The sequence below is a fragment of the Thunnus thynnus genome, chromosome 21 (genome assembly GCF_963924715.1).
Source record: "Thunnus thynnus chromosome 21, fThuThy2.1, whole genome shotgun sequence".
NCBI classification, from domain to species: domain Eukaryota; kingdom Metazoa; phylum Chordata; class Actinopteri; order Scombriformes; family Scombridae; genus Thunnus; species Thunnus thynnus.
Window position 1 is genome coordinate 1,231,979 of NC_089537.1, and position 14,565 is coordinate 1,246,543.

General features: G+C 41.7%; 1 protein-coding gene across 2 annotated transcripts; it reads right to left on the reverse strand.

Annotated features, from left to right (window-relative positions):
- Window positions 1–2,419: 2,419 nt before the first annotated feature.
- On the reverse strand, window positions 2,420–10,955 carry eci2 (enoyl-CoA delta isomerase 2). 2 transcript variants are annotated; one of them, XM_067577780.1, is made up of 11 exons: window positions 10,788–10,955; window positions 10,122–10,183; window positions 9,933–10,036; window positions 8,738–8,836; window positions 7,699–7,890; window positions 7,484–7,553; window positions 6,190–6,292; window positions 5,957–6,077; window positions 4,947–5,036; window positions 4,031–4,174; window positions 2,420–3,823 (listed from the first exon to the last, which is right to left on the reverse strand). In XM_067577780.1, the coding sequence occupies exons 1-11, from the start codon at window positions 10,841–10,843 to the stop codon at window positions 3,668–3,670; spliced, it is 1,197 nt and encodes a 398-aa protein (XP_067433881.1). In that variant the 5' UTR covers window positions 10,844–10,955; the 3' UTR covers window positions 2,420–3,667. The 2 variants fall into 2 exon arrangements, with proteins under 2 accessions (XP_067433881.1, XP_067433880.1); XM_067577779.1 differs by having other exon boundaries at window positions 10,122–10,186.
- Between the last annotated feature and the right edge of the window lie 3,610 nt (window positions 10,956–14,565).

Genomic DNA, 14,565 nt, shown 5'->3' on the forward strand with positions numbered 1-14,565 from the left:
AAGCATCCTGCAGATCACAGAAACAACTTTATTTCAGCTCTAATGTTTAATGTATTTTATGAACATGAGAACCATGAGGACTCAAAGTTCTATAAACACGAAAATACTGTACTTGAGTTCCATTTATAACCTTTATTAAATAAACTTTCAGCTCAACATTATGTTATATTTGAGGCAGATTATGTCTGAACAACAGCTTGTATTCTTCTGACTCATTTGGGAACATTTGGGAACATTTGGGAACATTTGGGAATTGTGTTGTTCGTCTATGGCATCATGTTTGTTGGCAGGTGAGATTTGTCCGTCTTCCACCTGAATGACGTCAGTTACTATGACGTGTCTTTTTTTTTTTCTCCTCTACTCTGCCTCTGATTGGCTCTGAGCCTCATATTCTAACCCAACCAGCTCACTCCTCATGACCCACAAAGGTAACCAGAACCAGCCAATCAGAGGCAGAGTAAGGCGGGTCTTCACGGCTACCATGACACCAGTTGGTCCAAATGACATCATCGTTTCATGTGGAAAAGTTGCTGTAATTTAGCAAAACTGCAACTCTTGCAAATATTGTGGAGATTCCTTTAATTTGCATCAATTATTGCGTCGCAATTTCCTGGAGAGACTGAGTGAGAAAACAGAAGATCTTTTCTCATAATGATGATTTATTATGTCATTATTACCAAAATTATCTTTAATTTTCTGTTTGCCCTTTATTTAAAGGACCAGTTCAGTGTTTCCAGTGTTAAACCAGCAGTCAGGTGTCCTGTTCATACTGGATATTACTTACATCACTAGTTTCCACCAATCAGTCGCAACATCAAACCCACCGACAGGCGACGTGAATATCATTGATTATCTCGTTAAAATGGAACCTGTGAAGTGTTGGGATTTATTAAGCAGTGAGTCAACAGTCAGTTCCTGAAGTTGATGTGTTGGAAGCAGGAAAAATGGGCAAACTAGTGGGGTCTTCCCAGTATGCAGTGGTCAGTACCAACCAAAACTGGTCCAAGGAAGGACAACCAGTGAACCAGTGACGCGGTCCTGGGCAGGACCACTAACCACCACTGGAAGCACCTACAATGGACATGTGAGCATCAGAACTGGACCATGAAGCAATGGAAGAAGGTTTATCTAGAGAAGAGATGGAACCAGTACGAGACCCAGTTCATCCCTGATGGCGGCGGCCTCTTCCAGCAGGATAACGCTTCCCGCCACGCTGTGAACTGTTCAGGATGGTTTGAAGAACATGACAAAGAGTTCGAAGTGTTGCCTCCAAGTTCTTCAGATCTCAGTCTGATGGAGCATCCGCTGGATGTTCTGGAAGAACCAGTCTGATCCTGGAGGCTCCACCTGACGGACCAGCTGACTGGTTTAACAGGAACCTCCACAGCTCTACACCATATCAGACAGGAGGTTTTAATGTTGTGGTCGATCAGTTTACATGTTAATATATTTCACAGCTGCAATGATTAATTGATTAACAGTTTTTTGAGCAAATATTCGCTGGTTCCAGCTTCCAAAATGCAAATATTTTGTTTTTTATTCTCCTCTGTGATAATAAACAGATTGTTTGTTGGATAAATGATGATTTAATGATTCCCTTTGTTTAGAAACGTTTCCCTCTGATCACTTCATCAGATCAAACTGATCATTTCCTTCCTGCTGTGTATTGATCCTGTTTGTGTGAACAAACAGCTGCAGATGGATGTTGTTGTGTTCAGGTGAGTGCTGCCTCCTGCTGGATCAGCTGAGTCCAGATCTGCTGCACCATTTATCACCATCACTGTTCTCTCTAATAGTCTCACATTATGTTTACTGGAATTTATTTCTATTTTGTCTGATTCTATTTAAATTTTCAAAATATATAAAACATTTCTAAATGTAATCGACTCACATTATCTGCATAATAAGAACTTTATAGTAATTTATACACTATAAATGTTATCATTAGTTTATTTTAATGTATATTGTTGCTTATTATTCATACTCACCTGACTATAATATTATATATATTTACTGTTGTATCTTAAGACCTTCAGTGTATTTGTATGAGACTCTTCATCTGTTCGTCTTCAGTCTGACTGCTGCTGTGATGTTCTTTCTCTTCGTAAGGATCAATAAAGTTTTATTCAATAAAAAACAAAGACAACCATCTGTAGCAACATATTGAAGCTTTTTATAGTTTTCAGGTTGTTTCTTGACTGAATGTTTTTCTTTCCAGGTTAATTTGTTGTTTTCAGGACATTTATAGTCAATTTTTATACATTTTTAAGACTTTTCCATGACTGAATGGATGTTTGCGTTACAGAATTCCAGGATTTCCAGGAAACATGGAAACTGACTTTGTCACAGATGTGAGCAGAAAATAAAACCATAAAAACCAGAAATCAAACTCAACTTCAACATAAACTGGAACAAAATGTTTCATAATTACAAACAGAGTTTTTATTGAAGTGAAGAGAAAAGAAGGATGAAGATGAAGATGAAGATGAATGTGACGACATTACAAAGTGTTGAAGGCACTTTAACTAACGACACACTGACCACATTAAAACCATCAGGTCATGATCATTTCCTGCAGTGAGGATGAGGATGAGGATGAAGGCACAGTCAACCAGCAGCTTTCTGGTCAGACTGGTGGGCGGTCTCCATAATGGCGAGTGTAACCTGCGTGTAACTACAACGTCACTAACGCACGGCGGCCTGAAAGGATCAGCTGATAGATGTTTTTAAATCAACACAAACTGTGAAACGACTCACTCGTGTCTGATAACATCTGGAAAGTCTAGAAGAGACGCGTGATTGATTTATTTTATCCTCATTCAAGTTCTCAGCCGGCGTACGTCTCTGCTGAGCATCACGCCGTGTTGCCACGGTAACCGTACAGGCCTGGTGGGCCAATGAGAGGCCTTTCTTTAATGCCAAAAATAATGCTGAGTATCCATTCATTCACAAATCAGTGATCATTTGCGTGTGTGCAGCTGTTCTGACACGTGAGTCGACCTCTGTGTGTCGTTGCCAGGGAAACTGTTGAGGCGATGCGAGTGCAGGTTAGCTAACTAATTATAACGTCACATGATGCTATTGGGCCCAAAAAGACTTTTCACAGTCTTACATTATGAAACAGACGACTGTAAATCAGCGACACAACCTGCAAAATGATTTGTTCCACTATCAGACTTTGATCCGTTGGGTCTGATCAGGTTTCAAAAGTCTAGAAGAGACACATGATTGAACTGTTTTATCCTCATGTACGTTAGCCGGAGGACTAAACAGGAAGTAGTCGACTCGGCCGGTGAACGTCTCTCTGAGCCGCACGGACGTAGAAGACGTTGAACTTTTTTATCATCATGCACCACTGAGCAACATTCATAGGAATGAACGGAGCCTCTGACGCTGCATCCAGTTCTCTGTATACATCTGTAGATTACACGTGTGTTAGACGTGATGTTCATCACCACCACGTGATGTTCACCACCAGCTCCTCTGGAACAGAAACACTAACAGTCGTCGGCAAACATCAGTGCTGGTTAAAACTGATAAGATGCAACCTGTTTGTTTTCTACTTTGTCCATAATAAAAGATTCGATAAGAGAGACTAGTTCAGAGCTCTCACACTCACACACACACACACACACTCACACACACACACACTTCCTCTCTCTCTCTCTCAGAGTTTAGCCTTCGCCTGGAAGAAACTCATGACGGCGTTAAAACACTCGTCTGACTGCCAGCGCTCCACCAGACACTTGACCTCAGCATCGTTCACCGCGTGGAGACGCTCCTTCTCCGTCGACCGGATCAGCTGTTTAGAGAGAGCGAGAGACTGAGAGAGAGAGAGAGAGAGAGAGAGAGAGAGAGAGAGAGGGTTTATTAAACTGTAACTCAATAAAAGTGTTTTCAAAGCTCTGCATGAACTGATCTGAATCTCCTGCTGATAGAGAAGAGTGTGTGTGTGTGTGTGTGTGTGTGTGTGAGTGTGTGTGAGTGTGTGTGAGTGTGTGTGAGTGTGTGTGTGTGTGTGAGTGTTTACGTTGCGGGGCAGCTTGGCGTAGGCCTTCAGTCTGGTCCAAACCTCCGACTGGAAGCTGCTGTCGGGGAAAACCTCAGTGACCAGACCGAGTTCACAGGCCTGAACCGCCGTCAGCTTCTTATTGAACAGCAGCATCTCAGACGCCTGAAGAAGAAACAACAACAGTTTATATACAGCAACAGTCACACTGACCAACGTCTCCTCAGCTACAGTCACACTGACCAACGTCTCCTCAGCTACAGTCACACTGACCAACAACGTCTCCTCAGCTACAGTCACACTGACCAACAACGTCTCCTCAGCTACAGTCACACTGACCAACAACGTCTCATCACATCATGAAGGCATTTTAAATCTTCCGTACAATCAGAGCAGTTTTCCTGTAAGACTGTCAACCTGCTACAGACGCTCCGTGGACACGCCTCCACTCCTTAATGGAAACCAGTTCAAGCAGCTGTGGTCATGTGACCTTTCATAATTATTTCCGTTATCAATTACTGTCTCCATTAATTATTATTATTGTTAGTATACAATAATATACATATTATTATTAAAATAGTTTTCTCTATAAAATGACAAATGTTGGTTAGAAGTTTCCAGGTTGAAGTTTTATCTTCAGACTTCTGGAGGATCTGAGAACCGTTACGTTAATGTTCATCTGTTGTTATTGTTATTATTATTGTTATTTTTATTGTTGTGGTTGTGCAGCAGCGGTGGGTTGGTTGGTTTAAGCGAGCTTGTATCATTGTGTGTCATGTGATCCCATTAATATAGTCACACTTCTCACCATCATTATACCATTTATTGTGTTGATGCATTTCCTCTAGTGTGTGTGTGTGTGTGAGTGTGTGTGTGTGTGTGTGTGTGTGTGTGTGTGTGTGAGTGTGTGTGTGTGAGTGTGTGTGTGTGTGAGTACCTTGACGGTGCCCATTATCTTGGGGAAGGTGTAGGAGGAGCAGCCTTCAGCGCTCTGACCCAGCTGACTGAACGGAGTGTGGAAGGAAGCCTGAGACACACACACACACACACACACACACACACACACACACACACACACACACTTTAACCTCCAAACTATGAAATCACACATAACAAAAAATATGACATTTTATTTTGAAATCTTCAAAGTTCTAGAAAGAAGGTGAGCGAGCGGATGGTATCTGCACCGTGACGGATGTTTTTTGCTTTGTACTGTCTGTTATTGTGTTTAACACTGTACATGATCACAATAAATACAACACAACAACATGCCTTCCCTACTGGTTTGACCCCAGTAGGACCAGTGTTCGTGTGTGTGTGAGCGTGTGTGTGTGTGTGTGTGTGTGAGTGTGCGTGCGTGTGAGCGTGTATGCGTGTGTGAGCGTGTATGTGAGCGTGTGTCTGAGCATGCGTGCGTGATGTGTGTGCATGTGTGAGTGTGTGAGTGTGCGTGCTTGTGAGCGTGTGTGTGCATGTGTGAGTGTGTGAGTGTGCGTGCTTGTGAGCGTGTGTGCGCGCGTGTGTGTGCGTGTGTGAGCGTGTATGTGTGTGTGTGTGTGTGTGAGCATGCGTGCGTGATGTGTGTGCATGTGTGAGTGTGTGTGCGTGTGAGCGTGTGTGCGCGCGTGTGTGTGAGTGTGTGAGCGTGTGTGTGTGTGTGTGTGTGAGCGTGTGTGCGCGCGTGTGTGTGAGTGTGTGAGCGTGTGTGTGCGTGTGTGTGTGTGCGTGTGTTTGTGAGTGTGCGTGCGTGTGAGCGTGTGTGTGCGTGTGTGAGCGTGTATGTGAGCGTGTGTGTGTGTGTGTGTGTTCATGTGTGCACGTGCATGTGTGTGTGCGTGTGTGTGTGCATGTGTGTGTGTGTGTGTGTGTGTGCGTGTGTGTGTGTGTGTGTGCATGTGTGCACGTGCGTGTGCGTGTGTGTGCGTGTGCGTGTGCGTGCGTGTGTACCCTCTCTGTAGCGTAGACCAGGTCAAACAGTCCCAACACTGTGACTGAGACTCCTACAGCCGGTCCGTTCACCACGGCAACCAGCGGCTTGGGGAAGTCAATGTAAGCTTTGATGTACTTCCTGAAGAGAAAAGAAACAAAAGAAGAAGAAAAAACAATAAAGTTTATTCAACTTTTGATTAGTTTTCAGATGTGACGTCTTCATGACGTTTAATCAACCAATCAGTGATCACCTGAGCAGCTCTCCGCCCTGATTGGCCATCTGCTGGACGCCTCCCTCGGGGATCTTGGTGAAGTTGGTGAGGTCGTTACCGCTGCAGTAGAAATCACCAGCACCTGCAGTCACACGCGTGTTTAATGTTCAAACACGTCAAATCTGATCACAATAAACTAAAAACAGCTGATTATCAGAGACGACACATGAAGAAAACCCCCTAAACAGTGCAGAAAGCTCAGGGTTGTCATGGAGTCACTGCGCTCAGTAAGACGCCAGCCGATCAATGACATTCAGACACAAATATGATTAAACCAATGAGATCTATGTAGTTAAACGTATGTGATGGTTGTTCATTAGTTCCCTTCAGTTTCTATAATGTAGAGTTCTGCAGTATTTAATTAAACGTGTGTTTAACTCTCTGGTCTTGATCAAAGTCACTCTGTCGTCTGTCATTTTTTAAAATTTTGATGTTATTTGATACTTTTACTGCATGAAGTTTTTAACCAACATCAGTTCTTGTCATAAGTATTAAATATCTATTCTTTTTTAGGATTTTAACCCTTCAAATGCCTGTTTAGATTACCTGTTGCCACATATTTTACCATATAATTGATACAACTGGATATTTTATTTAATCATCAGAGCAGGTCAATACCTATCAATAAGTAGCAGTAACAATGATTCTTTAGCATAATTACTTCTTTTGAGCCGGGCCAAAAAACATTAAAACTCCCTCTCAGCTTGTTCGTGGTCTCCATAGAGACCAGACGGTTAACGGCATTAAAGGACGTTTACTGATGGAGTTTGTGTTGCTGTATATCTTCATTGTTATTGTAAATGTCCACTCAGTGAGCACTTTATTAGGAACAGCTAACAGCTAGCAGCTAACAGCTAGCAGCTAACAGCTAGCAGCTAACAGCTAGCAGCTAACAACGAGCAGCTAACAGCTAGCAGCTAACAGCTAGCAGCTAACAACGAGCAGCTAACAGCTAGCAGCTAACAGCTAGCAGCTAACAACGAGCAGCTAGCAGCTCTGACATCAATTCTGCTTTATGAAGCTTTAATATTTTCAGTTTTTGTTGACGTTGTCAGAAAGTTGATAATTATTATTATTGTTATTATTAACAACTGTTCCTAATATTTTGCCCCCCTCATGTATGTTAATGGGGTGGACAAAATATTAGGAACACTGTTCAGTATAATCCTGTGTGTGTGCGAGTGAGCGTGTGTGAGTGTGTGCGTGTGTGTGTGTGTGTGAGTGTGTGTGTGTGTGAGTGTGTGTATGTGTGTGTGTGTGTGAGTGTGTGTACCAGTGAACACAGTGATGACAGAGTCGTCTTTCGCCGCCTGCTCCAGAGCTGCGATGATCTCGTTGTACATCTGACGGAGAGGAAACACTGATCAGACTCATCAAACTAAACGCAGACGAGTTTCAAACATGTGACAGTAAAACCAGAAACACGTGTTCATATAAAATGTCGTGACTTCCTGTTTCTCAGCGTGTTTGGCGAAGCTCTGAACTCACCTCAGTAGTGATGGCGTTTTTCTTGGCGGGTCGGTTCAGTTTGATGGTAGTGATGTCATCCTCGGTGGTGACCAATAGCGTCTGGTACGTCGGCCCGCTCCCGGCAGGCTGCGCGGCCACCTGGGCGGAGCTTCCTCCTTCTGCCACCACCAGGGAGCCAATCAGGTCACAGTACTGCTGCCTGGCTTCATCCTGGAGACACAAAGACTTCCTGTTTGTCGGCGTGTACGACATGAAAGGTGGAGAGTTCAGCGCTCTGATTGGCTGCTGACAGCGCGGTCAGCTGACCTGCAGTGTTGCGTCACGCTGCTCTGACCAGACGAGTGTACGGAGGTAAAACTGTGACTTTATAATGTGCAAACAAACAAAAAAAACACTTTTGAGATTAATATTCATCAGAAAACTGTTCATTAACAGAAAGAAACGATTTGGAGGTAAAAATAAAAATATAGATCATCATCATCTTCATCATCATCATCATCAAACCAAATAAAAAAGAACAGAAACATTTTTTCTTTTGTTTGCGGTTCATCAGTTTCTGGTTCAGATGCCAAAGTTTTTGGTTGTGATTCAAATTCTTGTGTGTCAGTCACAATCCGGTGGGCGGGACGTGGCGTAAATAACGCGTGTCTATTGGCCAGTTGACTCAGGACTGACGGTGGGACGAACCAATGACTTTGGCCGAACGTCTGTGACCTTTTAACATTTACTGTTTAACATTTTTTTTTTTAAAAAAAGAGAAAATTCTCTGATTCAGCTTCTTAAATGTGAATATTTTCAGGTTTGTTTAGTCTGTGACAGTAAACTGAAGATCATTTGAGGACATCTGATCCACATTTCCATCACTTTATGGACTAAACAACTAAATCAAGACACAATTGATTGAATCACAACATTCAAAAGATAAACAAGTTATTAACAATCAATAACTAACTGTGACAGCAACATGTTTACAACCATAAACTGATAAACTACAAGCAGAAGTTTGTATTAAATGATTTATTTATTGTGATGTTTTATCAGTTTTGATCAGTCGTACCTGCGTCATGGAGCCCAGAGACTTCCACGCGTCCCACTTCACCTTGTTGACAAAGTCCAGCATCCCTGGTTTAGGAGTGTTGCAGGGACCCTGAGTGGCCTGGAGGAGGAGGAGGAAGAGGAGGAGGAGTTAATGATCACTTCATCATGTAACGTGAGTGTAGCCTCAGTAATGTTTCAGGTGAGAGCGGCATAAAGATCCATTTATGGTCACATGATTAAAGTCTGGAAATCAACTGTGTTTATTTAGTGATGATGTCACGCCTAATATCACATGACCCCCCGTCTGAACGAGGCCTGGTGACGCTGCTGTCAGACGATGTTTACAGCTGCGAGACACGTCGCCGTTCACACCCCCGTCTGTCAGGCGTCTCCGAGGCGTCAGCTGACCGCGTACAGTCATTACATCAGTCTGACGTTTGTTTTACTGCTGAGATCTGAAGTTCATGTACTCGCTGTCACCATGACAACCACCACGTCCTGCGTTGATGACGTGTTTTTACTGTTACGACCTCGTCAGAGACGCGTCAGGACACGTTAACGTTTACAAAACACACGAGGTCAAACGTGTCTCAGATCACAGCGCGTCCTGGTGCTCGTTCACACACGACGTGCTGGTTTTGAATCAGATGTATGATTATTATGGTATTTGTTCTTAGTATTAGCAGCTGCTCATTTTAACTAACGTCTCTTATCATGTGACGTCTTTCCAGCCAATCAGACTCTTCCACGCATCATAACTACATCAGCTATTTATTATTTTTATTTTTTAAACTATGTGACTACGTTTATAGCTGGCGTCAAAAAGTCGTTTGTCTCAATAAATACGTGTTATTGATAATGACACATTTACGCCTGTTTGTTCTCTTGGTTACGACTCACTGACGATCGTTTTAATCCTCTGGTGCGTTACGAACACTTTAATGCTTCTTAATCTGCCACAATATCTAAAAGCTGAGCTGCAGTTTAAAAGTGATCAGTTTTAATATTATAAAGCTTATTGATTGATATTCTGACTGTTTCATCTCCGTCTGATTTAATTCAGCTGTACAGGAGTAATACCAGTAGTTTGTACTTATATGGTCGTTTTGACATATAGATTCAGTACGTCAGGAAGCGTCGGGGGTTTAACGGACATGTCCAGCAGAGTTTACAGCCGGCAGGACGCCAGCGGGACGCCGGCGGGACGCTCCCACCTGTTTGAAGAGAGCGTAGATCTTCAGTTTGGCCTCGTTTCCCGGGTCTTCCTTCAGCGTCGACAGCTTGTTCTTCGCCTGCTCGAACTGCTCCACCGTCGCACCTGCACACAGCATCGAGCAGCGCCGGTCAGCTGGTCCGGAGACAGAACAACGACCTGACCGACTGATAGGCAGACACATACTCACCCATCATAGGAGACGCTGTGATGTGGAACTTCAGACTGGGAACGCTGGAGAATCTGAGCAACCTGCTGACAGAGGAAGGAAACTTTTACTGCTTCAGTCTCCAGCTGACTGTAACGATCAGATTATTTCCTCGATTAATCGATTTGTCTGCAGCATATTAGAAAACAGTGAAATATCAGCTGTTTGTCTTTACTTTAAAGGACAAAATAAACCAGAAAATATTCACATTTAAGAAGTTGCAATCAGAGAATTTGGACATTTTTTGACTCAAAACAACTCAAACGACGATAACTGATTATCAGAATAATTGGTGAGTAATTACATAGTCGTTAACTAATCGATTAATCGCTGCAGGAGTATTGAACTGGAAGCTGATCATCGGGTCATGTCTTCGTGGATCTGGAGCAAAGGTCGCAGCTAGCCGGCTAACTGTGCACAGTAAACACGGTCACCTCTAAATGAACAAAAAGCCAATTAATGCTTTATTAATTAAACTATATGACGGTTTTCATCTTCTCTCTCTGTAACTTTTATCATTTAACATTTAACATGTTAGTCTGGTTGACAGAAGACACTTTGTTAGCTTGTTTTGATCCATTTAGCCTCCGGCAGCTAAATGCTAAACAAGCTAAACAAGCTAAACGACATCAGCGGACAGTTTCTCACCTTCTGCCTTCGACTGAGCACCAGCGAGCGGAGCAGCGGAGGGCGACACCAGCCATTTGGACCCAGAGACGGAGGAGCAGAGAGCGGAGGACGGAGAGGTGCAGGGAGACGCGGTTATGACACTATGGACCGACCGACCTCCGAGCAGAGCCGAGCGGCGTCACGTGACCGGCGGGAGGAGCCGAGCAGCCGACGGACCGGCCGACCAGGCTGCAGCAACATGGCGGACGAAGAGCGCGATCATTTGATTTTTAAATTCTTTTTATCATTTTCTTTAACTTTTGTGTATTATTTATTTATTTTTTTCCTTTTTTGATTTTTATTGGTTATTTTTATTTATTTTTTTCCCTGTTTTTGTTTTTTATTGTTTTTTTCTTTTAATATATTCTTTTCCTTATTTTCTTTCCGTTTTTGTTTTTATTTTTGGTTATTTTTTTTATTCATTTTATTTATATTTTTATTTATTTATTTATTTTTTATTTTTCGTTTTCTTTTTTTTTTTACTATTTCTTTTGTTTTCTTGTTTTTCCATTCTTTTCTTAGTTTTGTATTTTGTAATTTTTATTCCCTTTTTTATTTTCTTCTTTGTTTTTTTAAATATTTTTTTTAATTTTTAATATTTTATAAGATGGTCATCCATGGATGTGGTCATCTGTAGACAGGAAGTCATGTGACAAAATCTTGCCCTTTCAAAACAAGAGCAGAATTTCCCCCACACACAAACTTTATTTAAACAACAAAGGAAACCCGGAGGACTTGAAATTTTTAAAAAAAAAAAGAAGAGATAAATAAATAAATAAAAATATGGATTTAATTTAAAAATCATTAAAGATCCCCACCAGACATGTTTTAGGATGTATATAAAACATTGAATTTTCATATGTATCAATATGTTTTTTCCACAAAAAATGTTTAATCATCTCATTAAAATCCTTAAATTTATATCTACTTATTATATATTACTTAAATTCCAGAGTCTATGAATATGTAAATATTGTTGATTGCAGAAGTTGAACAGCTGGACACCAGATGTTTCCTCCTTCTTCTCTGTTAAGTTTATTCTCAACAACAAACTAATGTTCTATAAACTAATTTTATTCTTGAATGAATTCAGCAGAGCAGAGAAATAAACAACATAGTAGGATGTGTTTTCACTGCGGCTGTACGACATCGACCTCCCAGTAAGCAGCGCTGAGAAAAAACTGGCTCATTATTGAACCTACTAGCTGCCCTAAAGGACGCTTCACAATATCTCAAGTCTGTGTGAAGCTTCTATTCAGCTTCATCAGTCTGAGTTAGTCACATCAAATGGATATCTGACACATTTACAGTCTTTGTGTTTCCCTGTTGAGCTGCAGGTGGAAGTTTAGTAACAAAAAGAGGAACTTTGGCACTAAAAAGACTGTAACGTTGAAAGATATCTACTGGATTTAGCTTCATATTAGCTTCAGATAAACTTTAAAATACATTTTTATACAGAAGGAGGACTGTGGATTTTGTCCTCCATCACTTCCATTGTAATTAATAATAAAGGGATCTCTATTCTTTCAAACATGATTTCAATATAAAACACCAGCAGCACCTCAATAATAAACATAAAGCAGAGCTATATATATATGTTAATATAACATTTATAGTATATAAATTACTATAAAGTGTAGTTTTTTGTGTAGATAATGTGAGTTTATTACTTTTGGAAATACATATTTTATATATAATTTCAATAGAACAGAAGTAAACATAATGTGAGACTATTAGAGAGAACAGTAATGGTGATAAATGGTGCAGCAGATGTGGACTCAGCTGATCCAGCAGGAGGCAGCACTCACCTGAACACAACATCCATCTGCAGCTGTTTGTTCACACAAACAGGATCAATACACAACAGGAAGGAAATGATCAGTTTGATCTGATGGAAGTGATCAGTTTCTAAACGAAGGGAATCAGATATGAGAGCTGCAACCCGTTATCAATTAATCTGATTATTTTATCACTTCATCCATTATTTGTGAGGTTTTATCCGACCAACAGTCCTAAAACCTCAAAGATAATCTGTTTATTATCATAGAGGAGAATTAAATAGAAAATATTCACATTGGGAAGCTGGAACCGCTTCAAAAAAGTGCTGATTAATTTTCTGTCAATTGATTAATTGACTAATCGTTGCAGCTGTAAAGTTTATTAACACAGTCTCACTTTTTCAAGGACAGCAGAGAATATTCTGTCATAAAATACTAAACTGAATGAAGGAGGACAAACAAACAGAAACCAATAAGACAAAAGAACTTCAGCAGAACCAACACAGAGCTGATCCAGTAAACCAGTAAAACCAGTGTGTCTAGACCAGCTTTGAACTACATGTGTGAAAATGTAAATGATACCCGACTCACCTCCCCCACAAACCTTTCTATCAGACAGTCAACCAACTAAGAGCAGAGAAGCTCCGGATGATGATGATGATGATGATGATGATGATGATGATGATGATGATGATGATGATGATGATAGGCCAGTGGGTTGCATGACTGGTACGCACAGGTGGAAACCAGTTAGCTGATGGCAGCTGGAGACAGAAAGGAAAACAGAAGGGAACTAAAATCCCTCCAGAGTTGATGCTGTAACTGGGATTCACACCAGTTACTGAAACAGAAACTTCTGCCTCATAGAAATATGTGAGATTGGATCATTTTCTTCAATAAATAAGTGAATAAGTTTGATTTTTTTGTCTCATGTGTTTAACTGGGTTCCCTTTAAAGACGTTTATGATTCATTTTCTGTCAGTCCATTAATTGACTGAACAATATATTAACATGTAAATTAGAGATATAAATGAAGGAAAATCTCAAAAATGTCACATTAAAGCAGTCTCACGTCTTCAGGGACGGTCAGAACGTGACAGTTGTACATTCAGGTGAATGAGACGAGTCTAAACCTTCTGAAGTCCAGACCGGGGATGCAGCAGCAGGACCGGGTCCAGGAGGATCCAGCAGGCCTGCCTGGACCACAGTCTGGACTCTGATACAGACAGACAGAAACAGTCGATGTCTGATTGTTGATCTGCAGCTGAAAGGTTTCGGTCGCTGTGACCTCGCTCTGCTCCGCCGCTTTGAAGCCTGAACAGGAAGCAGGACGAGTTGTGGCCCCTGCGGGTCACCGTACTTAAACTCTTCAGTTCTATTGTCGTCAGATTTAACAATGCCGTCCTGAGCTTTGGGACGTCCAGCCGGTCTGCGGAGGCCTTTCAGGTCTTATTTATTTATGAGGGACGTCACAGAGCTTTTCATTTTTTTCTCTGCAGCCTCCCCGGAGGACCGAACACAAACCCCCGTAGTATAAATCTCAGCGCGGCCCCCTGCCTGGATCTGGACTGTAAGCAAGAAACAAGATACAGAAATGACTGAACGTACCTGTCGCTGCCGTGACAAACGCCGCGCAGTTTTTACTGCGAGCAGGAAGCGGCTGAAGGCTTGTGTTTCGCCGCAGAGACGAACGTTTGTCCTTAAAGTGAATAAAACATCCGGCGTCACACAACACTTTATAGTCCGGATCCACATTTACTAAACTCTCCCGTTAATCATCTCACGACCCCTCAGATTTATCTGCTGACCCTTTGGAGGGGCCCGACCCCTAGGTTGGGAACCACTGGACTGAACCAGCTAACTGTATATAAAGTGAAATTCCAGCTCGGAGATCAGATGTGAATATTTTCTGGTCTATTTAGTCTTCAGTCTTTGGCATTTTTCACCATTTTCAGACGTTTTAGAGAACAACTGAGAAA